The sequence below is a fragment of the Calonectris borealis genome, chromosome 3 (genome assembly GCF_964195595.1).
Source record: "Calonectris borealis chromosome 3, bCalBor7.hap1.2, whole genome shotgun sequence".
NCBI classification, from domain to species: domain Eukaryota; kingdom Metazoa; phylum Chordata; class Aves; order Procellariiformes; family Procellariidae; genus Calonectris; species Calonectris borealis.
In genome coordinates, this window is record NC_134314.1 from 52,528,925 (window position 1) to 52,555,551 (window position 26,627).

The 26,627-nt window shown below is 41.3% G+C and overlaps 2 protein-coding genes across 2 annotated transcripts in view; one reads left to right on the top strand and one right to left on the bottom strand.

The window, feature by feature from the left end:
* The window catches only part of WASF1 (WASP family member 1), a 97,598-nt gene extending 93,945 nt beyond the window's left edge, over nucleotides 1–3,653 (bottom strand). The window contains exon 1 of the mRNA XM_075148074.1: nucleotides 3,578–3,653. The gene's annotated coding sequence lies outside the window, so the exon portion shown is untranslated. The remainder of the gene's footprint in view (nucleotides 1–3,577) is intronic.
* A 571-nt stretch (nucleotides 3,654–4,224) lies between these two features.
* The window catches only part of CDC40 (cell division cycle 40), a 42,955-nt gene continuing 20,552 nt past the window's right edge, over nucleotides 4,225–26,627 (top strand). The window contains exons 1-3 of the mRNA XM_075145662.1: nucleotides 4,225–5,175; nucleotides 15,402–15,488; nucleotides 17,068–17,197. Of these exons, the coding sequence (XP_075001763.1) occupies nucleotides 4,984–5,175; nucleotides 15,402–15,488; nucleotides 17,068–17,197 (409 nt within the window). The 5' untranslated portion in view covers nucleotides 4,225–4,983. The remainder of the gene's footprint in view (nucleotides 5,176–15,401; nucleotides 15,489–17,067; nucleotides 17,198–26,627) is intronic.

The window sequence follows — 26,627 nt, forward strand, 5'->3', positions numbered from 1 at the left end:
CAGCAGTCAGAGGTTCCAAGGTGGTAGAAAAAGCAGAACATGAGTTATAAAAGGTGCTTCACTCTCCAAGCAGTTAAATTAAATAGAGTACATTAAGATGCATCAGACACAGGAGCAGAAGGTTATAAAAAGGCCCAATCCGAATGCAGTTAACAGTAACCTGATAAGACTTCCATCATGATACCTTTTCTCAGTTCCAAAAGCATAGGAACAAAGGAAAAAAAATTGTTTTCTTTCAAACTCTCTATTTCCCACAGACAATAGAGCCTCATATTTTAGTTCAGTCCCTGTCTGACAAGTATCTGACTTTTCTCCTCCAACTCCAAACTGCAGACTTACTGATCTTGGTGGATGAGAAGTGAGTGTATATGCAAGTGGGCTGACAGAAGTTTAAGAGTGTTAAAAAAAAAATACATAGAAAATACATAGCAAAAATAGAACAAGCAGGACTATGTGTGTCATCTGTGGGGAAGAAAAACCAACAGAAAACACAGGGTATGAGATAAAGCACATCCATCATGGAAAGCGACAAAAGAGAACTATGAAAGAGCAAGTAAAGGGAAAAGAAAGTAGGATAAAACACATTGAAAGCACAGGAAAACAGATTTCATTATCTACTATAGGGAAGAAAAGACTGATGTGAAGGAAAAATTGTGAAATCTTGTTGAGTTAAAACTTAATATATTTTACTCCAGCTTTTTAAGGAAATTAGTCTCATGCAGGAAGAATGGGGGGTCCCCCACTTGGAAACTGGCTGGCTGAATTCAATCAAATTTGACAGAAGGCTAGAGGTCTCAAAGATAATTGCCTAAGAAAATGCTAAGTTCATGAAATCAAGATGCTATCAGTGTCCTGACCAAGGGAAAGGCTGCAGTATGCATTAAGACCTTATTAGACATTAGACGATCCACAAAAAGATGAGAATATAAATGTTTCAAACAGGGAGGAAAAAAAAAAATCCATTAGAGCTTACAATCATCCATGAGATTTTAAAAAAAAAAAAAAAAAAGGGTAAGAAGCTAGGCTTCTACTGCTCAAGGAACTACTCTTTCAAAATACTTCTTCCTCTTTCACCTGGGGGAAAAAAGGAAGACATGGTAATACCTGGTATAGCATTCACCATCAGGAGTAGTAACAAATGGGTGCCAAAAGGCCCTTTTTATATGCAAAAGTGCTGTACAAAGCAGGACATTTTTCTCTTCCTTTGGAGAAATCAACGCAAGAGAGGCAAAGTGACTGCAAGGAAAAACAGCAGCGGAGAAGCTGGATGAAAAGATGAGCCAAGTAACCCAAATCACCTTCCACCCACTACTCCAGTCTGCCTTCCGAACCAGCAGCATCCAACGCATAACATAATACGTTTTCTGGAACCTGATTAAAATAGAACATACTTACAGCATACAATAATCAATAAGAAGAGTTTTTTTAAAAGCTGTATCACTCGTTTGATTTGTTTTATACCAATCAACCCCTTCTTGAATCACAAATACTCAGTTAATAGTCACTATGTGTTAACATATTATCTCGACATAAATGACGAGCAGCAATTCCTCAGCTTTTTCAATAAAACCAGATTTTAGATAACCATGTTTATTATCCATCTACACTTTTAAAGCGTAGTCAAGTCAGTATTTCATATTCAAAAATAGCATCTGCATGATTGCTAAAAATTAATCTTTGCTACAATTTAAGCAAAGAGACACTTCAGACGGTGTTCCACTGAATGCCTTCTTGTGTGCTTGCTTATATACTAGCCCGATGGTACCAGAAAGGCAACTAATTTAAACCAGTAAGTGATTTTCACAGGTTCTACAATGAAAGCATCTAGAATCCCAGACAATTAAATGTTACTGGCAAGCTACCGAGGATGCTTGGACACAATGTAGCTGAACATACTTAAGCAAACTACCAAAGCTTTGTCAATTAAACATTCAAAGATTCAAGGATAACAAAGCAGAATTAGTTTAATAATTTTCAACACAATTCTCCAGATAAAATATCACAGACTGGTTGCACAAATAGATCTTGAAATATTTCACTTCTCAGGAAGCGTACCTTTCAACTTCAGACAACACCCAGGATCTGCACGCCAAGAGAAAAAGGAATGCAGTCATATGGAATCAGTTAACAATTACAGCCAATAAACAAATCGACTGCAGTGGAAGATCCACTTTTGATATTAATAAGCACTGATTCATGTGAAGCGCCATATAGCTTTCCTTACTTATAGATTCATCATGCATATATTTAAAAGTCAACTCATTACCATATGAAATGCTAGTTAAACATAGTATATTTCAGCTGTTGGAGATGTAAACAAAGGTCTCAGTGTTGAAAATGTGGGACTTTTACCTAAAATCCCGATTCTAGCATACAAGGAAGAGGCATGTCTGTGTTTAACAAAACAGATCTAAATGTAGCACCTTGCTCCACTCCATGCTCTGAACACTTTCTATTTGCCCTTACGTTTCTTCTATCATTTTTTCAAAAAGAATCCAATTTATATCTTCTCAAGCTAAGGTATTTGTTTAAAACCGTGACTGCTGAGAAGGATGGAAAATCAAACTAGAGCATTTAATCTGATTAAATGCCACTGTGTCACAATTAGATGTCACTGTATGTTCACTTTAATTCTGAAAGCACATGCAGCATGAAAGGAAGTCACGGCAATGTACTGCTCCAGGTGCAAGCGCATGCAATGTATATACCTGGCATTAAAGCTAGCCCTTCAGCGCTCTGTAGTTTCTATTTATTCTGTCCGCGAGTGAAGCGGGCGCAGAGAAAGGCGTTTTGCTGGCTGGAGAAGTTGGAACCTACGTGCTTCTCCTGCTCCCAGCCAGCCGCGATCGCCAAGCCAGCCTAACAATGGTAGCAGTGTTCCAGCGGGCAGAGCTGCCGTCAAGTGGATCGAATCCCCTCGCCTCCGAACGGCAACCCCGCCGCCCGTCCCCACCTCAGCCCTCCCGAGCCCCAGCCGCCCCAACGGCGCGGCGGCGGCCGGCTGGGAGGGGAGGGGAGAGGAGAGCAGAGGAGAGCACCTCACCTCACCTCAGCCCGGCCCGGCCCGGCGCCAGCCGCTCGCACCTGGCTGCGGCTGACGTCACCCCCGCCGCCCCCCGCCCGGGCCGCCTGCCCGCTGACCCCGGCCCCGCACGGCCCTCCCCTTCCCCGCCGGGCGATCCCGCCGCCTCACCGGCTACGGGCACACGGGGCGAGCGGTCTGGGCGGCGAGGAAAGGGAGAGGAAAGCGCCGCGCTCCGGCACAAGTGCGGCCCCCTCCGCTCCTCTGCCTCGCAACACGCCCCCTCCTGCCCCTGCTAGCGGGGGCGGCGGGGGGACGGGGGACAGGGGCTCCCCGGCCCTGACGTGCTCCCCTCCCTCCCTCCCGCCCGCCCGCCCGCCCGCCGCCGCCGGCACGGACAAAGGGAAGGGGGCCAACACCTGGCGGCGGCCAGACCCTTTGTGGGGCAGGCACGTCTCGCAGCGCCGGGGAAGGGAAGCGGGGGCGCGGGCTCGGCGGCGGGGGCCGGTCCCGCCCGCCCCCGGGACCGCGAGGGAAGGGGTACGGGGCACTTACTCGCCGGCCCGGCTCCCGCGCGCTGCCTCCGCTCTCGCCTCGCACCTCCACGCCGCTCGCCTCCGCCCCTCCCTCCGCCGTCGCCTCGCGCTGCCCCCGCGGCCGTTGGGGCGCTGGAACTTCAAGCGGCGCCTGCCATGCCGCGCGCGCCGCGGCCGGCCGGCCGGCGGCTCCGGGGGTAGGGGCGGGGGGAGGCGGCGGGGGCGCGTGCGGCCCCGGCGGCGGCGCGGAGCTCCCCCGAAGGCTTCACAATAGACACAGGGCAGCGCGTGTGTGTGTGTGTGTGTGTGTGTGTGCGCGCGCGGAAGGAGGGGCCTCTCCCGGCGCGCCGGGGCGGGCAGGAGGGAGGCAGGCGGGCAGGGCTGTTTACCCTGCGGCCGGACCCGGCCCCAGCGCCCGATGCTCGGGCTGGTCCATGCGCCGCCGCCCCCCAACCCCGCGACGTGAGGGAGGCAAGCCCACCCCACCCCACCCCGCGGGCGGCAGGTGGTACAGTCCGGCCGCCGGCTCCCTCTCCCCAGCACGGGCGGGGCGGGGCCCGCCATTGTGACGTACCCAAAGCCGGCTGCTGGCGGCCAATCAGCAGGACGGGGCGGGGCTCCCTGGGGCACAGCCCGCCCCCCGGGCTGCCCTGGCCGAGGCGGTGGGAGTTCGGGGGTGAGCGCCGGGCCCGGGCGGGCGGCAGCCCTGCGGCGCGGCGCGGCGGCCCGCCCGCTCCGCTGCTGCCTCTCTGCCGAAGAGGTGGGGAAAACCCTTTGTGTGCGGGAGGAGGCGGGCGCCCAGGAGCTATCGCGCCCCTTCCGCCCCCCCCCCGTTGAATGTTTTCCCCTGCCGTTACGCAAGGTGCAGACGAGCGTGGGGGGAAACCCCAAGCGCCCGTGACAGGCCGTAACGGGCGGGAGCGCGGTGCCGGGCGCGGACGAGCGGTCGGGCTCGCGCCCCTGTCATCGGCCGCCGCGCGTTCCCCGGGAGCGGGCAGCGGGCAGTTCCCCCTCGCGCGCGTCTCCCCGGCAAGAGATAAAATTTCACGAATTCCATAAAATTCCTCCGCTCGGGCGGCAGCAGCCGCGCCATGGCACCGGTGCCGCCGAGCCGTCCCCCCCGGGGAGCCCGCTAGGCCCGGGCCCTGGCTCCGGCTGGCCGGTGCCGCGTTGCATGCTGGAGCTTGTAGTCCCGCCCGGGAGTCCTGAAAGGTTAAGCACCAACAACAGCAAAGGGCGATGATCCCCCCTCAAACGCCGGTATATCCCACAGAAGACCATATTTTATCTTTTAGAGCGTATTTTCCGTTTTAATGGGCTACCTTTAAAGGTGCAGCCCCACCCCGCTCGTTCTGCGGGGGAAGGGACACAGCGCGCTCCGCGGAGCTGCCAGGACCCGTTCCTCCCGTCATCCCCTGCGCCAAGATGTCGGCGGCTATCGCCGCGCTCGCCTCCTACGGCGGCTCCGACTCGGAGCCCGACTCGGAGCCCGAAGCTGAGGGTGGCTCCCAGCGCGCCGCCGTGCTCGCCAGCCGTGACGCCGTGCTGCATCTCCGGGCGCCGCCCGCCGCCCCGCCGGCCCTGGCCGTCGACGCGGCTCCGGAAGTAGCCGTGAAGGTAGGCGTCCCTCCGCCGCCCGGGGGACCGGGGCCCGCGGCGCCCGCCCGTCGGCCTTTAGCGCTGGGGACAGCCTTGGGGCAGCTCCGGGCCGGGGAAGTGGGGCGGGCAGGGCGGGATGCCGGGGCGGGCGGGTGCGGGGCTGGCGGGCGGATGTTGTCGCCGCCTGGGGCCAGAGCTGGGGAGGGAGGGCGTGTGTCGGGGAGCGCGGCCGGTGCATCCCACTGTGGCGGTTAAGCTCATTAAAGCGTATTATCTCTGTCTCAAAGCCGTGCCTTGCTTGGAGTTCCTCGGATGCTCTTGTCTTCTGTTCCCCCGAGTTTAAAATGTTTTTCTGTGTGGTTTGCCGGGTGGTGGGGTGAAATCGATACTTGATAGACTGAGTGCAGCTGAATCCTGTTGTAAAGAGCAGCCTGAAAGCTGATCGGTGTTTCTGTTTTCATTCCAGTGTTGCTTGGGAAACTGTAATTTTCCAAGTTCAGTATCATATCGGTTCACTTTTGTGATTCCAGAAAGGGGGAGGGGAGGGTGGTGGTTTTGGGATTTTATTATAGGCAACTAGTTTCTAATCAAAAGCAGGCGTCTCGCCATGATGACTGTAACTGTAGTGTCGTGTTGCTTCCAATTGTTCTGAAAAGTTTCCTACTTTGTGACAAAGAGGTGGATGGAATCTTTCACTTTGTTGTCATGAGTTAATTCATATGCTGTCACAACTGATCATATTTGCGTGTGCATGTTATATTGTATGTACTGACTAGATGTGCATTTTCTTATCCCTTGGAGTCTTAGGAATATCTAACGTCTTGAATTGCAGCCTCTGGCAGACTGTCTTGTACAGGCTTTGAAAGGAATGCTAACTAACATCTGTAATAACTTTTGAGTGTGAATGATGATAAGTGGCAAGTAGCATTGGCTGTGCTCTTTGCCACTCTTAAGGCTGTAGCAACAGGTTTTCCCTTTGCCATGCCAGCACAAAAGTTTATGCAATTGCTTGGTGGCTGACATCAGTGAACTGATCTGAATTAAAAAAAAAAAATTCTTCTGGTGGAGTTATTTGTCCTTGGATCTGTTCCTTGATCTGATTTGCAATGTAGCTGCACAAATGCCGTGCCGGCACAGTTAAACATCCAGGGACAGAGTAGGAACAAGCAGCTGGAGGAAAGAGTTAGGTGTCAGTAGCACGTTCTGTTCAAAGCTGTTTGCCAGGCTATGCCCTGAAAGGGGTATCCACCGGTACATCTAGGACTGTCTCTGCTGCAGGCATTCTGCTAACCAAGATAAAAAGGAAGTGAGGTTTCTGAGTGTCAAGATGTTTCATTAAAGTGTTGTCTGTCATTTTTACTTGAGATCATAGATGAGATCCATATAATGGAAAAAATCAATGACTTCAAGCTGAGGCTTTCTGAATACACAGCATACTGAAGCTTCTTTTAGCACCACGCCTTCTTTGAGGAGTAACAGATCATTTCGTTGTAGAGTGACATCAGGCTTTCTTTTCAGACTTTTACGGTTCCAGAAAGAAGTGCTGGTCTCATAGACAACATGCTCTGGACACCTTCCATGTCTAAAATGATAGCGTCCCACCAATTAGCTGTGAAAGCTTGCCAGTCACCCCCTCAAGAGTTTACCCTAATTCTTTAGGATTAGAAAGCCTGAACAAATGTAAAAGACATGATGTTTGAGTGTAAGTCACAAGAATTCTTTAAGTAGAGGGTTGGAAAAACAGCAAGCTGAGTGAGGAGGAAAGCAGAGTTACAGTTCATTAGTATCACTTCACTTGTGCAAATGTTGTTTTGACATGAATAAGGATCAAGTACTCTTAAGTGCATGGATATGTATTACATAAGGGACCAGGAATGGATAAGAAAAGATGGTGGTAAGAAGGGAGGCTAGAAGGGTTAGTCATACAATAAATATAAATGACAGCTGCACACAAGTGCTTTTTTGGCAGTTGAGAATGTAAATCTTAAGTGGCTGGTGTTCTGCATTGTACCTGTTTCTGGTTCAGAATTTTGGCCTGTTAACTTGCACAGATGTTAGACTTACGTATACTTTGAAGAGGAATAGGTTCCTCACTGTCTTTATTAGTAAGGCATAGTTGTTAGCACACTCAGCTACAGCGTTTGGTTTTTTTTGTTGTTACTTAAATGTGCGTATCAGATATAGCCCTAAAATGTTATTCCAAGATGTATTTCTTTATTCTACAGAAATCTGCTGAGTCCTTGCTTCAAAGTACATCATAGATATATAAAATCATATTTCTGTGAAAATAATTTTTCTATAATTGAAAACTGTACTAATGATTTGTAACTGTGTTTTTAAACGTTTGAGGGGATGGCTTTTGTTACACCCTCTTCTTACAGTCTGCTTGTTAAAATAGGCCTATTGCTGATCTTGGTGTTAAATTACTCATAATAAATAACATTGATTTATAATTATTGGTTACTTCAATCCAGTAATAATTCTACTTTAATTTTAAATTGGAAAGCTGACTAGATGAAAGCGCATGTTTCTACTACTATTTTTAGCACCGCTAAAGTGCTGAAAACGTTACAGTACCTGAGGGAAGACAACAGAGGAAGAAAGTGTGCACTTCTGGTCCCTTCATCCAGAAAAAGATACATTATAACTGCAGAAAGTTCAGAGAAGGGCAGCAGGGCTGAAGAAGGGTCCTGCGTCTGTATGAAGAATTATTGAGGAGGCCAAAACTGAAGAAGAGATGACTGAGGTGAAAAGTACAACAGGGACTTACAAAATCATTAAATGGCATGGAAAGGGGGTTGAATACTCACTGCTTCTTCCAGTACAGCAACTATAAGCTAACTAGTAGAAGCTGGGTTCAAAACAAACAAAAGGATGCAGTTCTTCATGCAACATGTAGTAGGGACAGGACATATGGAATAGTTTTGTGGTGTCCTCAGTACTTGCACCATGAGAGTGGAGGTTCAGTACTTGTCCATTCCATCATGAGTGGACTTTCATTCAGAGAAAAGTCAGGTCCTGCAACTTCTGCAAGGATTTGTGTCAATTCATTGACTTGTTGACATAGATGCGGCTCTTCTCAGCTTCCTGCTGGTAGTTGTGTTTTCTGTATGGAAAAAATAAGTCCTGTTCTCCTTTTTGTCTCTAAGATACAGTAGGTTCCTCCACTCATGGCAGAAAGAGATCTTCGTGAAGCATAGCTCATCCATCCCGTCTGACTCTGTAGTAACTGCTCTGGCTAAGCACATAAACCATCCTGGTGTTTTGGTACTGGTTTTCTATGGATGTTTTTTGCCTTAATCAGCTTCATGCTGAGATTTAAGGCAGTTAAAATCAATAGTAGGAGCAACACTTTTGCCTCCCATGTCTCTTATGAGCCACACGTGTGGCTGCCAGAGGAAGGGAGGCTTATCTCCCTTCCTCCCTCCCGTACAGGAACACCAGTGCTTTCTGCCACTAGTCAGGCCTCACGCAGGCAGCAGCTCTTGTTGTCTGTTGCTCCAGCTTATTTTAAGGAGAAATAGAGCTCACCTGAAGTAAGGCCTTAGACCTTTCTGCTCTGTAAGAGCATCTTGCTGCAGGATGGGTAGCTCCAGGACAGTTGTGTTGATTCTGGTTATTGTGGGGTATGAACCAATTGAGAATTTGAGGCACTAGGTATGAATTGGCCATAGAGATCTCCTCCCCAGCATGTCAGTGCCCATGATAGGGCTAGGCAGGCTCTTCGTCTCTTATGGTCTTAAAGCAGTTTTGTGAACTGATTAACTACGGTTAATGCAGTGAGAAGAAACCCAGAATATGTTTAACTCCGATGATCTAGAGTTCCTTTGCTGTTAGCTGTCCAGAAACCGGCTAAGTAAGGTGTGTTTGTTAGTGGTGGCTTTTATGTATGGAGTGAATTAGGCTAGTTAAGAACATAAACTGAAAAAGTCAAATGCAGACGCTCATTTGCTTGGTCCTTAACACCAGTGCATTATGAGTGTTTGTTCAGTGTTTTAGTAATGCTGGCTTTGATTTGAAAGTAGAGGCCAGCATGAGTTTCAAGTCCTATAAGGTAGCGGTTTCCTTTTTTCACCCTAAACCTCTTATTTTAGGATTCTTTCGAAGTTATATTTTGCTAGACATTGCCAAAACCAATTATAATTAATTTTCCTACAACTTCTACCGATATGAAAAAAATCACGCTAAGGTTGCTCACAAAGTATTTACCTTCACTATTGAATTAAAAATGCTGAAGGAAATTCAGGAAATTGCACGTTCTGTGAAGAAATCACTTTCACGGGAAATGTTGCAGCTATAAGCTTTGCTTTTGGAGAGAATATTTACTGTTTGATCTCCATCAGTTCAGGGTGAGACTTGGACAGGAGTAGATTTTACAATATTTATCTACAGTGTCTCCTTCACTGGTTTTGAGGAGAGGATACTCAACTGGGTTGAAATCAAGTAGACTGGCCTGGCCCAGTACAGGAGCTGGAGGGTTTGTGTTGTCTTTAATGTGGGAAGGGGTTGGAAGTCTCATGTCTGTTTCTCTGTTGAATCTAGTTTACCTTTGGCACTATGCAGATGTCCAGAAAAATACTACTTCAGAGGAAGAAATAGACTTCAGTCACATTTCTTAATGTTCTTTAAAACCTAATCCCTGCCCAGCTGTGAAGAGGGGAAAGATACAAAGTCAGTGTGTGACCATTATGTAGCAGTGATGAACATTAGTGACTTGGGAGGTGTTATTTGTTAGAAATGTTTTGGCTTTTTTTAATACAGTGGGTTTTCCTGCTTTCTTTGACACAAAATATCTTGTAGAGAATAGATGTTTATAACTTGTCATCCTGTGAGATGCTGAGAATCTAGCCTAGTTCAACAAAACCATTTAACATATGCTTTTCTTGCTGGTTTATTTTTATTCTATTGAAGTTAGTGGGATCGACATTTACTGTTAAGAGTGTATGAATAGGTAGAATGCCTAAAAGCTGATCGCAATGGAATCTTAATGTTCGGACTTCACTGTAAATGACATTCATCTCTTGGTAGTAAATCTGAAAATCTGTACAATGAGATAATACTGTGTATTTGACAGCGCAAGTGGTTTATGCAAGAATTGGTAAGTGACAAATTGCCTAAGCCTCTGTGGCTCACGGGATGGGGTCTTAATTTACCACATTTTAATTTAATGGATAATTAAAACTAATTAAATCTTACGTGAAGCAGCCTGCCCTTTTTAGCTATTTGGCTAATTAGTAATTAATTTACCTGGGGAGAAGGGAACATTGTAGGTTTATTATCGAAAATGTCCAGGGGGAAAAAAACATGTATAGACATCACAACTCCTTGCTTGCATGATACGAAACTGGAAAACTCTGACCTTTGCTTTGTTCTAACAGACTTCATGTTTAGACAAACACTTGAGATTTAAGTGTCAAATTCTGCTTCTAAATGCATAAACGGCTCTCGTTAAACTTGCAGGTAGCCACATATTAGCACAGTGGGGATTACAGAATTTGGCTGAAATTTAAAAATATTGTGGATTAAAAGGATTGTGAGTTGCCTTAACATAAACAACATTATATTCTTTCTAAGGAACAGAATTAACATCCAGTGTTGCAGTCCATGCTACAGCTTGTTTATTTTATTTAAGGTTTTGCTTTGATGCCTATTACAGGGATTTGGCCTGTGTTTAATTTGAAAATGTTTGTCATATAAAGGAAAACTTCTAGCAAGTTTTTTTTCAGTTTTTTTTTTTAATTATTGAACTATTTTGCATTCTATAAATCAAGTACTTTTCATAGATGGTAACGGTCTTGTTTTATGACATTCAGGTAGGGTTTTTCCAAAAAAAAAAAAAACAGGACTGTGTCATATTTAAGGAAACCATAAGAAGGAAAGCTAATCTGATTTACTGTATTTATAGTCTAAAATACTTTCTATTTCCTGTGCTCTTTCCTATGGTGACTTTAACTGGCCAAAGGGCCTTTATGGTAGAACTAAAGAGCATGCCTTGGTAGGAGCTAGACATTCTGTGATCTCTAGGGAGTTATAATGAAGCACCTGCTTGTCTACACTCAGCGTCGAAAGCTTCTTTCTGTCTCAAGGTAGATTCCTTAGGAAATGCTAATACTCCAGAGTATAGGTCTGAGTGCCATTCCCCTATGATAATGTGATGCTGTGTTGTAGGATGAAAGAGGCAGAAGGAGAGCATTTAAGTATCAAAGAATTTTTTTACCTAATCAAATCAGCCTGATACTGCAAGTGAATAGACATCACATCTATTTAAAAAAACAAACAAAAAAACCCAACCAACACACAAAGTAGTTTGGTGATAAGACATCATCTGCTTCTTTTTTGCTTTGCATCAAGAGTGATACCTGTGTCTGTCTGGACAGACACTCATTTAGCCTGCCTACCAAACTTCAGTGGATCTATAGAATGAGCAATTTCAGTGTTTGGCTGTCCTTATTTCTGCTAAATTGTATAATCTGAATCTTTTTTAGGCTGAATTAGGTTGTTCAAGTTTTCTATACAGGTCATATTTTCTTAGACCTCTGATCATTCTTGATTTTCTCTTTTGGACCCTTTTCAGTAGCCTGTGTCTTACCTAATATGTGGTGCCCTATGTGGCCACTGTATTTCAGTTGGGCGCTTGTTACCAGCGCTGAGAAAAGCAGAGCAGTGATGTGTAGAGCTGAAGTTTACAGCTCCATTGTATTATGTCTTCCGAAAAAGCCACATTCAGTAAAACATAACTTCCTAAAGCCTTAATTTTTCTTAGCCAGGTTATATAGGGTGTACCACCTTTAATGATATTACAGCATGCCATAAAGCCCATATTTACACAATTTCCAAGCTGCAACAAACACAAGCTGCTTCTCTGCCAGTCCTACATCTGAACTTTTAGCTTTCTCTGGAGGAACACTGTATCTGTTTAAATTGACAGCTTCTTGACCCCCGTCTTTATGATTCCTGGGCCTTTGTGAATGGGAAGTGACCTCGGGTAATACTTAGCCCAAAATTGAATTCACAGATGCCCTCCTCTTTCAGCCTAGCTACTGATAGTCTTCCATCCCGCAGAGCCACTTGTGTCACACTTGGCACATAAGCTACATGATGAATTGCTCACCTTAGGCTTTTAGATAAATCAAGACATGTCGTGTGTGACCAAAGGAAAAACTACAGCACAGCAGAGGGACGTGATCCCTTAGATACCTTATCTCAATCACAACTCTGCCAGACTGCTGCTTCTGTGATCCCTTCCCTGTTCACTGTAGCTATGGCAAATGCATCTAGAATGCATGCAGGTAAGTTCTGTTGGCTGTTGCCAGCATAAAGGGACAGAGTCGTAAGACCTGTATGTTTACTTTTTTCACTTTCTGCATCTGAGAAAGATGAGTTCTGCTGAAATGGTCTTCTGGCAATGCGTGCAGTTACACCCCGTGATCTTTACCATGTGCAGAGGTTGCTGATGAGTTCTTTCATAAAAAAAAACCAAAAAACCCCAAAACAATGCCTCAATGCAGATAACTTGCCAATTTGTGAAATGATTGTTAGGTTAACATTTTTAATGTTTCTGCTACCTACCAGAGTCTCATAATGCTGTACAAAACGGCATTTATCAGATGTTGACCAAAGGATAATTTATCGGCTGCAATTCGAACTCTTGCCGTAGACTAACATTTCAGAGTATCTTGAGTCAATACCTTATTTTCCTATCAAGATTTCGATTCTTTAAAATACTGAGAAGGTAAAGTGGGGAGTTGGGACACGTTCAAATTATTATATAGTTTAAAGCGAAGTGGCATAGTGAGAAGATAACAGTTATGTGCTTCAGCAGCATATCAACAGATCATCATTTGATGCCCAAATATATGAAAGCATGAATAAGGCTGGAGGTCTTGGGGAGTGCAGCTCTGATAATATAACATGTGCTTCAATTTCAAGGCTCAGTGATTTTCACACAGAAAGACTATGCCTGTGGTGGTCTAGGAGTGAACATATTGTGTGGCTTCCAAGTGACTCAGCACTGTTCCACCAGCAGTGAAGTAGAACCAGAATTGCTGTAATCGTCCAGCAGAGGATCAGCTTTCATGGCACAGTCTGTTTCTTTTCTCAATTACCGAGCGGCATATAACAGGACTTAACAGGGAGAAAAGAGGAGGAAGAATAGCAGAACTGAAAAATTCTTGGCATTTTTGCAAAACTGGATTTTTCCTCACTTTTTCAGTTTAAAGAGCAGGAAAAAACCTGTGTCTTAATTTCAAGTAAACTGGTAACTGTTTAAATGTCACTGACAGTTGATCAGAAAAATTTTGTCATATTATCAATTATATTAATTTTTATTTTCTCAAATTATAAGGTTGGTGGATAAGATATGAAGTCTAGCTGGCAAAGCAAGCTGTATGATGTGAATTGAAAAAGTTGTGTATGGAAAATGTCCTCAGGTCATGGAGCTGTGAAAGGAAATATAAGGGTAATACAGGTTAGGAAACCGTTTTGATATGCTCCTACTCTAGCTGGGGATGGGAGGGGTCTGTTTGTGGTGCTGAACAACTGCATTAGCTCTGCTGTGCTGTTCCCAGGCAAGTTCATAGTATATGAAAAGTCAGGGCTGTGAATGTACCGGTAGCCGTTGTCATCCAAGCCCAGTGAGTTGGAAAGGTCGTGTGATGAGAGAAATGAGGTCAGGCCGAGAATTGGCAGTGCTAAGGGCTCGAGCAAGAGCAGTGCAATGGCTGGACCTGCCTGTTAAAATAATTGATACACAGTGAGAGTACAGCTTTCTAGTTGGACTTAACAATTCTACTAAGTAGAAAAACAATTGATGGGATTGCTGATGTCATTCTTTTTCTTTTTTTTTTTTTTTAACCCACACCAATTTTTTTTTTTTTTGAGCACTTTTAACCAAATATAATCAGGTAACAAACCAAAGATATTTAGGTCCTGTTTTTCTTTTCTGTGTTCTAGAAAACCAGGTTTTAAAACCTTTTAAGTCTTGCATGCCTAAGCAAATTTGTTTGTAATTGACCTGCTGTTGAATTGGGGAGGAAAAAAGCTTCTGGGCATGGCACGTCAGAGAATAGCTAACAATATTAAATAAGTAAAGAACATGCCATTTTGCTCTTTCAAGATACTATAATACAAAGCAAGATGGAGTTTGTTCGAGGTAATTTTCTATTAATGAAGTAACTGCTAAAATTCGATCCTCTGTTGTGCCCCTTCCGCTGTGAGTTGCAAATGCTTTTGGATTCTATTGTAGGTGAGCACTGATTAAACACTGATGCTAAGATAGCTATTTCAGTATAATTACTAGGGATATTATCAATATACTAGCACATTGTAAATCCCTTTCAAATGTATTTATTCTAGAATAAAGATGCAGGAAGCAATACCAGTAATAATACCACAAAATAATATTCTCCTTCATTAACTGAGCCCTTAATGGAGTGGGAGGGAGGTGGTATCCATTTAGGATCAATGTAAATGAGCCTTTGTAGAGCTCTGTGAAACCAGGTCTTTTTGAGCACTGCCACCGAATCAGCCTTTCTTTCCCATCTTCTCTGTCTTCTACTTCAGCTGCGTGTGCCCTTCTGAGTTTTTCCCTTAAGAAGTTATTCTTTTGGTTAGCCCCTCTTTCTTGTCCCTTCATCTATCAAGTTAAATTTTTGTCACAACAGGCTTGGAAATGTATTTAAATACTGAAGCTAAGTTACATTTATACCTTTTGGTAAAAACTTGGAGATAAGGGATCGTTGGATTCTCTGAAACTCATTGTTATACTTATGTTTGCACTGATATCTAATATTTTTTCCCAACTATCTTTCAAAACAGAGTTACTTGTGACTGCTGCCTTCTAGCAGAGCTCTAGTTTTCACACTTTTATATTAAATTGGTGGCCATTTTAATTGGCTTTTCTTTACAAGGTCTGGTTTTCAAACATCCTCAGAAAAAAAAAGCTTGCCTCCAATCTTGCTACTATCTTTAAAATGTGTGCATGAAGTCTTTAAAAAAAAAAGTAATAACACATATGCAAAATTCTGCATGTATCTTGGACAAATTTCTCAGAGGGGGCTCGACACTAGTTTTGCAATCAATGTTTTTTAGAAATAGAAACTTTGATCAAGCTACTCTTCACCTTTCATAGTGCTGAAGGTGTCAACTTGAACTACAGCCCTAATTTGTTCTGAAATGGGGTAATGTCATGTATTTAAAAGTCTGTATGTGAAAAATGATTTATTAATATGTCTGTTTTATTTCAGGAAGATGTGGAAACGGGAGTCCACCTTGATCCTGCTATCAAGGAAGTTCAGTACAATCCCACTTATGATACCATGTTTGCACCTGAGGTAAGAAACAATATTGATCTTTAGAGCAGAAATGCCTTTGGCTTAAGTGGCAAAGGTTCTATAAATCTCATGTGAAACTCGTATAAGACATATCTTCTTTGGATTCTTGCTATATTTTGGAATCTCATTTGGGCAAATTGAAAAAAGATTCTACACAGGTGTGTTGGTTTTTTTAATGCTTGAATTTTAATATTCTGCATAAAGCTGTTCTAAGAAGAATCTTAAAGTGTTTATCAGAATTATAGCTACGGAAATTAAAAATCAAGCTAGGAAAATAGCATTATAAAGATGTTGAGTAAAACATGAACTGCATTAAAGTAGTCTCTTACTATTTTCACATTTTTGCTATTTACTCATCGTGCTACTTAGAGAAAAATGAATGGTTGCAAGTCTTGCAGATATATAGCTTTTAAGAGGAGGATTTAAAATTAAAATCCAAGTACTTTCAGTATCACTATTCACATCAGTGTTAAGTATTTTAGTAACTTAAGCAATGCTAAATGTGTATAGTGAAAAACCATTTTAGGCTGAATTTGGACTGCCTGGTGCCACGTGAACCACTTTCTATTTTATTATAACTGACAGGCTATCTGAAAGATAAAAATAGCTGTTCAAGCATTTAACTTTTTTCAGTATTCACCTTCTTTGTACAGTTTGTCTTCTGTTAGACCAGCGGTTAGCATTCTAGGTAGACAAAGGCTGCATCAATCTGAAATTTCTACATTAGTTATGCTTTATATTTAGAAAACCTTTTGTGGAACCACATAAATTGGCTTTTTCATAGCAAGCTTACATTTTGCAACATGCCAAAGCCATGAAGTGCGTGAGCAAAAATACTGACTTAAACTTACTACAGTGTCACCTTGTGTAACTGCTTTAGTTAGGAGAGCCTAATGTGGGACAGTCTCAGGTGTCTGCAAATATGGCTGACAAGCATAGGAGTTACAATAAAGTTAGTTTGGTATTAGTCTCAGTGCATTGCATTTGTTTGTATTCACTGTTCTTTTCCCTAACTATGGTATGGTCAGGAAGACTGGCATTTGTTGTCTCGCAAGAAGAAAAGCAAGGCAGGCTTTCATAAGTGCATTTCCTGGAATAATACAGCAAGTCCCAGTTGCTTTTTAAATGCACAAAAGTATTGTTGGCAGTGTAATTTCTGTATTAAGTACACAAGTTTAGTAGGATCTGATATCTCTTTCTTGATATTCCCCCCTTACAAGGGACAGTATGCTGTGATTTTGTCTTCTGAATGCTTGTACTGATCACATACTGAATGGCAGTGTTTTGTGTCAAGTCGTTGATACTGATTTGTTCTCTGTACCAGTAATACAGGCTAGGAAGCTCAATCATGAAACGAGCTGTTCAAAGCAACTGTCTAAGCGATTACTGTGTAAAATAACAGACTAAGAAGCTTATTCAGTAGTCATAAAGAAATATAAAGTTGATGTGATTTTGTGTTACAGTTTTTGAAAAACAAGTCTTTTTTTTCCCTGTGTTTTTTCCTGGAAAAGTACACAGACATAAATAAAAAAAAATATCAGTAATTCTGATATACTTTCTTTTAACATTGTTGATATAGTTTGGACCAGAAAACCCATTTAGGACTCAACAAATGGCTGCACCTAGAAATATGCTTTCTGGATATGCAGAACCAGCTCACATCAATGATTTCATGTTTGAACAACAAAGAAGAACATTTGCAACCTATGGTAAGTCCTTAACAGTGGAAGTCACCTCCACCTTTATTATGCCCAGGTTGGACAAAATAAGTTGTTCTCTATAGAACTGTTAATAGGACTGCAAGTTCTGTAAATTGCTTTTTAACAGACTTACTAAAATGAGGAAAGGTCTTTGAATGAGAATCTATATGGCTAGAGATCATAGTATTTATTTGGGAAATCTCATTTCATAATTCCCTTTGAAACTGTAGTCAAGTGTATGACCTCCTACCAAACCCCTCTTAATTAACCCTTCCATTAGTTGCATTAGTGTAGAAAACGCAAATAAAAATTTCACACTTTTAATATGACAAATAACTGTAGATCTGTTATGCAAATCGATTCTTTCATGTGATTCTACCTAAAGGTAGCTCTCTCAAAACCAAAAGGAAATCTTACGGAGTTGTCAGGTTCTTCAGGGTGGTTGCAAGCTGAATGAACAGGAATCAAAGGAAGTGGGAATACATTGCTAAAATACTCTTAGCAAAGACAGACCCAAAGAACTCTATATTGGGGATCATTGTAGTTGGTGCTTTCTTATCTTGAAGAACTTTTTCACCTGTAAATAGTTGCATTTGAAAAATGAAACATTTGAGTTTTGGAGAGGCTTGAGTTTCAAATAGACTTTTTATGGATTGTAAGAAAAATGATTTTTTTTAATAGGGAAAATGTGGAAAGACTATGGATTCTAAGCATTCTTTTGAACACGTTTGAAAGAACAAAACTGCCGTGTATTTACATATAACGTATTTTCTTCTGTGTTTCATTGTAAGCTTTCATTTCTGTTTTAAACTTGACTGCAAGTGCTTGTCTTGCAAATATGAATCTTTGTTTTCAGATGAAGTATCACTTTATATTCTTCAAATTCAATCTAGGCAAGTTCTATTAGGCAAGTTCTGATACTTCTTGTGTAAACTTAGTGTCATAACACTCAACTTTTTGCACAACAGACTTGTGTCTTTCTTTATTTGTATTTACATTCAAAATACTACTCCCTGCAAACCGTCATGCCTCAAAATCACCTCCCTGCTCCCTAAGGAGTCCCCTTAAATTCATTAGGACTTTATGCATGCATGAATTTACTTACTGCTTTCTGTGATGGATGAGATTGGGACTTTATTGCTAACATCTGTGGGAGCCATGTATTACGGTGAAGCCTGGAGGAAAAAATTACCTGAAATCAGAGAGTGTAACATCCTCAGTTTCTCTTCATATTTGGGTTTTATTAGATGTTTTCTTGTAAATGTTAAAAATTGAAATATATTTAAGAAAGTTTTTTTCTTTTACAAAGTTTTAGCTAATAGGTACTTTTCATTGAGTTGTTAGGATGTTGGAATATAAGCAAAATGCCAATATTAGGAAATGGATATCTAGTTCCATAGCATAACTTTAACTTACTTGACTGCAATTTTGATGTTAGAACTTGACAGACAATGCAGATAGGAGCCTATTCAGGATCTGAATAGACAGATTAGATTTTGCTCTGTGAAATTAAGTGTTGCATTGTGTGGGTTGTGCGTTTTTGTGTGTGTGTAAAATAGATATTGGAAAAAAGGGTCTGTAGGCATATAGTGTTTGGTTTTGGGGTTTTTTTTTGTTTGTGAAGTTTAGTTTGGGGGAAGACAGAACTAGTAAGTCACTCAAAGCTCCTGCTGTTGGTTTGTATCATCAGTGTACAGCAACTGCCTTGAAAGCTGTATTACAAGAGAGTATAAAAATATATTTTTAAGACTGGTAACTGTGCAACTATCATATTCAGCTTTCTAGAAATGTTCAATAGATAATGATCTGGGTATGGTGAAAATGGAGCTATAAAAAGGCTGAGACAGGCAATTTAAACTGCAAGAACAAGCACTGTGAAGCTGAAGTTCAAGCTAGAAGATGCAGTAAATGAGCATGATATCGTGGCTCACTAGAAGGTCTGTTAAAAACGGCACTCCTTTAAGTTGTCAAAACTCAATATTCCCTTTTCCATTTGGAAGGAGGTAATAAATACCTTCTTGGAAAAAACCAAGTATAAAAACACAAGTGTACTTGCTAGGCATAAGTCTAAGTCATACATGTTTTTAATGACTAAGTCGTAACATATTGGAAGAACAGAGAGTAAACCTCTTAATTAAAAGCTGTAGATCTCGAGACCTCTGGCCTCTTGTTAGGCTGTTTAGCACCGTTGTGCTAAGGCAGGAGGTCTCAAACAAATCTGCAATGGCTAACATGTAGATAAGCAGTGACTATAAATGAAGGGCAAGTGTGGTACAAGACAGAGAGAGTGGTAAATGAGATCATGTATCCAAAACAGCTCAACTGCTGCAGTGTCTTTCAAAAAAAAAAAAAAGCTTTATATATCATCTTGAAAGTTGATACATATTCAGTGAGAAACCTACATATTAATCACAAACAAAACCCAAGTATTTTTTGGCAAACAGTCTTTCTCATCTACTTTTCTTGCAGTAAATATTTACTGTCGAAAGTACTTTTTCCTTGTGATGCTTGGATAGCTCAGAACATTCCTGCTGTCATTGACTGAGGGTCCATCCAGCGCTTTATCCTATTAGACAGGTGGGCAGCAATGGGTACCTAGTGAGGAGAAGAAGAAAGAAGCAAGCAAATAGTGATACATCTGAATACCTTTTTTCAATATGCAGTCTCTCAACCAAGGGCGATGTCTCTATATTTAATAATTTTCAGTGAATTTGTTAGTTTTGTTTGGGTTTTGTTTTTGACAAATTTGCCCAGCTGCTTCTTGAACCCATATAATTTTTCTGTGTACGCAGTAACCTATTGCAGCTTAGCAGCACCTTGTTGAGGAAGTACCTCTGTTTTGAACTTGTGGAACTTAACAGCCTTCTAGTTTGACTTGATATCCCCTAGTCTCTTGTGTTGGAAGACACAGTGAGCAGTCATTTCTTATTCACCATTCCTGTGTCATTTCTTACTTTATAGATCTTGGTCATAACTTAATTTCAGTCTGCTTTTTTCCCACCTGAAAAGATCTGGTCAATCTTCTTGTTCCTCTGTTGCAGTCTTTCCATGCCTATGGCTGTGCTTGTTTCTCTCCTATGTCTCTGCTAGTTCCACTGTATCATTCCCAAGATGAACAGCAAAGCTGTGCACAGCGTTTAACATGTAATCTCACCGTTAATTTGTTCTGTGGCTTAATAAAGTGAGAGGCTTTTTCCCTTCAGTTTCTAAGAATTCTTAACATTGCATTTTTCTCTACGACTTTGAGTAACTTTGTAAAAGCTACTTGCTCCCTTTTTCCAGATCTTTTATCAATATGTTGAACAGCATAGGCCTGAGCACGGATCCGCCAGCAACTTTGCTGTGCTGTGGAAACCAACCATTTATTCTTGCCAGTGCTTTAATAACTTTTAATCAATTGACCATGTAAAGACGTGTGAGTTTTTTTAAAGTGTCTTTGAGGCACCCTGTAATCAGTCTAACTCGATTTTGTAAAGGTATCCAACATCAACGAAGCTTTGCTCATTCACGTGATTGTCACCTCAGAAATATTCTGGAGGTTTTGTCATTGTAATTGACCTGTACAGAAAGCTGTGTTGTCTGCTCTGCTGCAATATATAATGTTCACCCAAGTGCCTACTCGTTGTTTTCTGTATTATAGTTTCTACTGCTTGTAACTTCTAATCATACAAATGTCTGGCTGGTTGACCTGTAGTTCCTCAGATTCATCTGAAGCATCTTTTGAAAGTTGGCATCATATTTGATACATTGCATTTCTGTCATATTGAGGCGATATTAGGCGTGAGTTTTTCCACTGTTGTTTGGCTTTAGATCTCTTGGATGACTACCATCTGGTCCCAGTGTTTTGCTACCACTTATTTGACTCTTTAGTCTCCTGACATTTCACTTTGAGGTAGATATTTTGTCACGTTACCCATCAAGAAAGGTTCTGGCACAGGAGCTCCTCCGTAATGAACATGTGTTTAAAAAAACCTCACTGATGCTCTCTTTTCATTCCTTGATCATCTGTTGGCTTACATGCTGTCTGGTATGCTTTCTGCCCCTGCAGTTTTTGACAAAGGACAAGTGTTAGTTTTTATACCTTATGTGAATTGCTCCTCGCTTTTGGGGAGGCTGCCTTACTGTAGTGATTACTTTGTCTGCTAGAGTTTGGTTCTTTGTATTTTTCACATTCGGATGTAACTTCAGCTCTTTGAAGAGTAGTTCCTTATTTCCAATAGTTTCTCTTTACATACTGTTCAGCTGTGCTCACTTCCTTCTGGTGTCTTTAAAGTCGTTTTTTAATAGCTAGCAGGCATTAGTTCTTTTTCTCCTACATGGTGTCTTTGAAGTGTCCTTGCATTTGGAAAAGGCTCCCTTTGGTGCTCACTTTCTGTTCCTTTTTAAAATCTTCTTTACTTAACATAGCCCTCCTGTTTTGAGATTGAGATCATTGTAGTAAATGTTTTTATGGCTTTCTTTGTGTCCTTAGAAAAAATGTCTTAAAATCAAGTTTCCTGCACTGCTCAATTGGCTTTTTTTCATGTGAGTCTCTAACATGACTGCTTCACGGTACAAGTACATTGTGTAAAAACGCTGTTTTCAACACATCTTGGTGTGAGATTTGCACAGGAGGTGACTAAAATATGTCATTATTACTGTTGTTCTTCCCCTAGCACCGGTTTAATCTCTGTTACCATTTCATGTATTGCATCTTCTGGCTGAACAGTCAGTAAGGGAGTCCTGGCAACTGTACTCACCACTACTTAAACCTGGAATTTCATTCCAAAGGATTCTTTAATGCTTGTTAACGCTATTAACTTGTTAATCTGATTTGTCTTTAAGCTTTCTGCAGCATATAGCATGTTTTTCCCCACTGGTATGACCATCTTATTTCTGTATTCTTTCTACCTGGTAAAGAGTATATTCTATCCAATTATGTCAGTGTTGTCCTACCAATTACATTAGTTTATGAATTTAAAACAAGATATTCCAATTTCACTATGTAATTTTTAGCCTCTGCCATTTTGTATGCATGCTTGGGTTTTCCATTTCCCTGCCCTCAGTTTAAATAGGATTCTGTGCTTATTGTTATCCCTGTTATCTGAGGTTTCAGATTTCTGGGCTACCTTTTGCTTAAGGATATGTCTTCCTTAAGATTGCGTGTCATTCCAAATTGCTTACTTTTCTTTAACTATTGGCTATCCCCAACTATTTCATCAAAAAGCACTCTTTCAGTACCAACAGCCTTTTAAATCTAGATGAGACCTACCCATCTAAGTAAGGTTCCCTTCATTCCAGGAGTTTGGAGAGGTGAAGTTGACACAGGCACTGGAGATGTCTTCCACGCTAGGGTTAAGATCTGCAGCTTCTCTTTGCAGTAAACAACCTCCTGAGAATGAGCTACCCTTCCAGAATGTTTTTTATGCAAATTCAAAAATGCCGTAGCTTAATTGAGTCACTCTTGTACTATCCCTCAGTCCATGGAAAACTGAGGAAGAGCATGCCAAATGCAAACCTCAGATCTCTGACAGATCAACCAGACCTCAGCTTCTTTATCAAGAATGTCTCTGTGATGCCAGCATGTGGAAGTAGTCAGATGTCTGCTGCTGTCTTTATTCTTTAGGATACAAAACATTGTAGTTCAGGCATATAATACACAAAAGGAAAAGCCAAATCTTAGACTGCTCTAGTCATTCTCCCTTTTTTTTTTTTTTTTTTTTTTGTTTTCCCTAGATGCTGGATTCTTAAGCCGTCATTTCATCCCTGACCCCCAAGAGGTTGTGAATCCTTGTTGTTGTGAATGCAAACCTGCTTCTTTTGTCTTTCAGACTCCCCAGAAGGAGTCAGGAGATATTCAGGTCCTGTATCCACAGGCAACAGCTTGAAACCAGTGATCTAGTGAGATCTCTTGAGTCAGAATTGCTTTAAGGTCATTTCTATTTTTATACTGTTTTGCATGGTTTTAAAATCTACATAAATATTGTAGTTGTAGTTTTTTCACGAGTGTAATAGTTGAGATTTTATTGATACCACCCTGAACCTTCTGTGCTGTGATTTTAAACTATTTCTCATATTCCCTTCAGCAGCCCTATCAAGCCGTGGGTCATCGTTGTTTCTAATGTTTCACATATTGAAACTACCTTTGGGTCCATCAGTTTTTTGCCTTCTGTCCTTAATATCTCTTTAGTCCGACAAGCATGTTTCTTCAATCTTTTCTAGGCCTTCCCTCCACTCCCAACATTTTGTCATTCTTGTTACTCTCAATTTTTTTCTGAATTTTTCTTTAAAATACATTGCTTAAAACTGGACACACCAATCTAGATTAGGCCTTGGCCAGTGCTGTTCCATGGTTTATATAGTTTTCCCTTTGTAATAAATCTCAGATTTCTTTTTCTTTTTTTTTCTCATTGGTGTCAGATAGACTTGTTAAGTGTATCAACACCACTACCCTTGCAGCGTGTATTTTTTTTTTCCCCTGTACCTAATCAGTTATTTTCTTTTTTTTTTGGTATTGTCATTCAGCATGTCTTTGCTGAAGTGCAATATTTCACACTTGTCTTTGGTGTCAGCTGCAGGTTTTACAGGTATGTGATCCACTGCTGATGGCATAATCCATAAAAATATTGAATAAAATAGTCCAGGCAGGCCATTTTATAATCTTGTATAACATCCTCTGCCAGTTTGATGGAAAGCCATTAATTACTCTGTGAGAGTCTGACTTTTTTAAAATTGGTAACCAGTTTTGCATCTGCAGTCATAGGTAATCTACCCTATTTTGAATCCATTGATGTAAGGCAATCTTCTTATATAATTTCGGCTATTAAAGAGAAGGCTTTCTCTCTAGAAAAACAAATTTCTCTTCACAAGCCATTATGATGTAAATGGCCAAAAGCTTAACTACCATTATTTTTCCAATGTTGTAGTCTGTGGAGCATGGCTAAAAAGACTATGAAGTCCTAAAATACAAGCACTTGTTTATTCTTCTCAGCAGAAACAGTCTCTTTTCTTGAAAATTCCCTTGTGAGCGTTGTTTAAAAAAAAAAAAAAAAGGCAATATACTCTCCTTAATTATGTGGGCATATATAAATTTTCAGTGTGAAGCAGAATTACGGATTATTTTTTACATGCTGCACACAAATTGTTCATGAGTATGGTAGAAAAATAATTTCATAGCTATTTCAGCATCAATGCTCATCCTAGAAGTGGACTGCTTCATTCATGCAGCATTTAGTATTTTAAAATCTCTCCTTCGCAAGATATTAATGTTCTTTTTAATAAGAAACAGTCTTCTGTCCATGAATCTCAAAGCTCTTTATTCAGTAACTTGGTTATAACAGGATTACTTCATCAATAAGACTGATATTTTAAGAGCTTAAAATGACTCTTACTTGGAAATAACACTTTTCATCTACTCATGTTACATGCAACACCTACAGTCACTATTACCTCTTACAGTTGTAGGCTCTTTATTCTCTGATTACTTTCATTCTGCAGAGAGGCCAGTGCAGTCAGAATGGGTTAGTCTAGCTGTATTTTTCCACATACCTGAGCTACCTTGGGTCTCTGTATGCTGCATTGCACAGTATGGTGTAAACATACTTTAATTAGCTGTCTTTCTGGAATGCACATCAAAGTCTGATTATTTAACCAACCATTTTCAAGTGCTGAAATTATGGATGTAGGTGGAATTGTACCTTTCCTTGCTAAAACGTGGCATGAAATATCTACCTCCTAAATAAAACTGAAGGAGACATAGAAGTCAGGGCACATTATATGGCATACCAGCTGAGTAGGACAAAAGCAAGCTGTCTTTTGCAGCTGCGTTTAGGAGTCCCAGCTAGAAAGGAAAGATTCTCTTTCACATATCCACTAGAAAGTAGAAATTGTTCAGAGCTTTTCTATGAGAATGATGCTGGACCAAATTCAACCCAGCTATAAGAAGTCTCCGCTTCCACGGGAAGCTGTGCTTGGCCCAGGGGCCCTATTCATTAGAATACTGTCCCGCTTATACAAGTACCAAGCAAATAGAGTCCCAGAGACTGTGTCAATACAGTTGGAGGACAAGTAAAGCACTGTATTGATTTTGACATAAATCCAAAGTAATATCTCTCTGCTGTTAACAGAAACCTTACAGCATGGAAAAGAACTCATTGAAATAGTGGCTTAATAAAAGCAGGCAGTTAAATTAGGGAAAGTCTAATTGCAGGGTCTGCTCAGTTTGGTTATCCATGGAAGTAAATACTAATAATAATCTAAAATAATTTTTTTGTGGTTTGGTTTAGGTATAGTGGGAATTTATATTTCATAAGAGAGCATTGGTATATATTTCTCTCCCTATATCATACTCATGAAGCATCTGGGCATATGTTGTTCCACGACAGGGTCTTACCAGGTTTGAAGCTCAAGAGTTGGTCTGCAGGTGGACTGCTCCACACCTGCTGTGTTCTTGGAATGGCTTTTCTACTAATTTCAATAATAGGGTTTTTTTCCCAGCATCTAAAAAGAAATGAACTGGACCGTCTTCTAGGACAGTAGTCTTTCTGAGAAATGTTTGGGAAGGTGATCTCCTTTGGCTAGCGGGATGATGTTGATAGGTTCTCAACTTGTATGCACCCAAGTGCTTTTATGGGTCATTGGTCTCTGGGGTGGACTGGGTAATCTCCCACTGTTCATGATTGTCTCTGTGAATCAACAAAAATACAAGAACTAGATTGTATACTGTAGGATTTCTTTGATTTTGTGTGTGTGATTACTTTTACTGGTGGTTTAATATCTTCATTGCTGCTTCTTTTTTTTTTTTTTTTTTTTTTTCTTTTTTTTCCTTCCTGATATGGAGGAATTCTCATTGGGCCCTCAAGGGACATTTTGTCACTTGAATAATATTTAATAAAAATTGGTGAGATGTCCACCAGGGTGCAGTCTTTCCCAAAAAAAAGCCATGGTGGTCAGTAACTGTTCAGTGCACCTGTTCTTTGGAAACTAGATTAATTTATTTGTCTATCTTATTCTCGTAAGATCATGCTATCCGCTTCAGGAGAAATGGAGAAACACTGTAAGATACGCATATTAAAATGAGAACCTCAGTATCAAAAATTGTAAATATCCTGAATATCTATGAAATGCTGGTACATTTTATAAATTATTTATAAGAGTAAATGAAGCAGGTTTTGGTTTGTTGGTTTTTTTTTAACGAAACTCAATAGCTGTAATCAGGAAATGAAGATGTGAATACTTAATTCTTTTAAAAATTAAAGGCCATTGCTGCTGCTTCTGAAGCCATCCACGTTAGTTAGAGCAATTGCTTTCAAGTTGAAGGAACAAGCTTTCCCAACGCTGGCAGGAGGAGGATGAAATAATTTCTGCTGGGGGAGACAGAGTATGCACAAAGCCCTGGAAAACTTCATTTGCTTTCATTTTTTTCCCCATCTCTGTCCTCGTCCTTCCAGCTGCCGCCGTC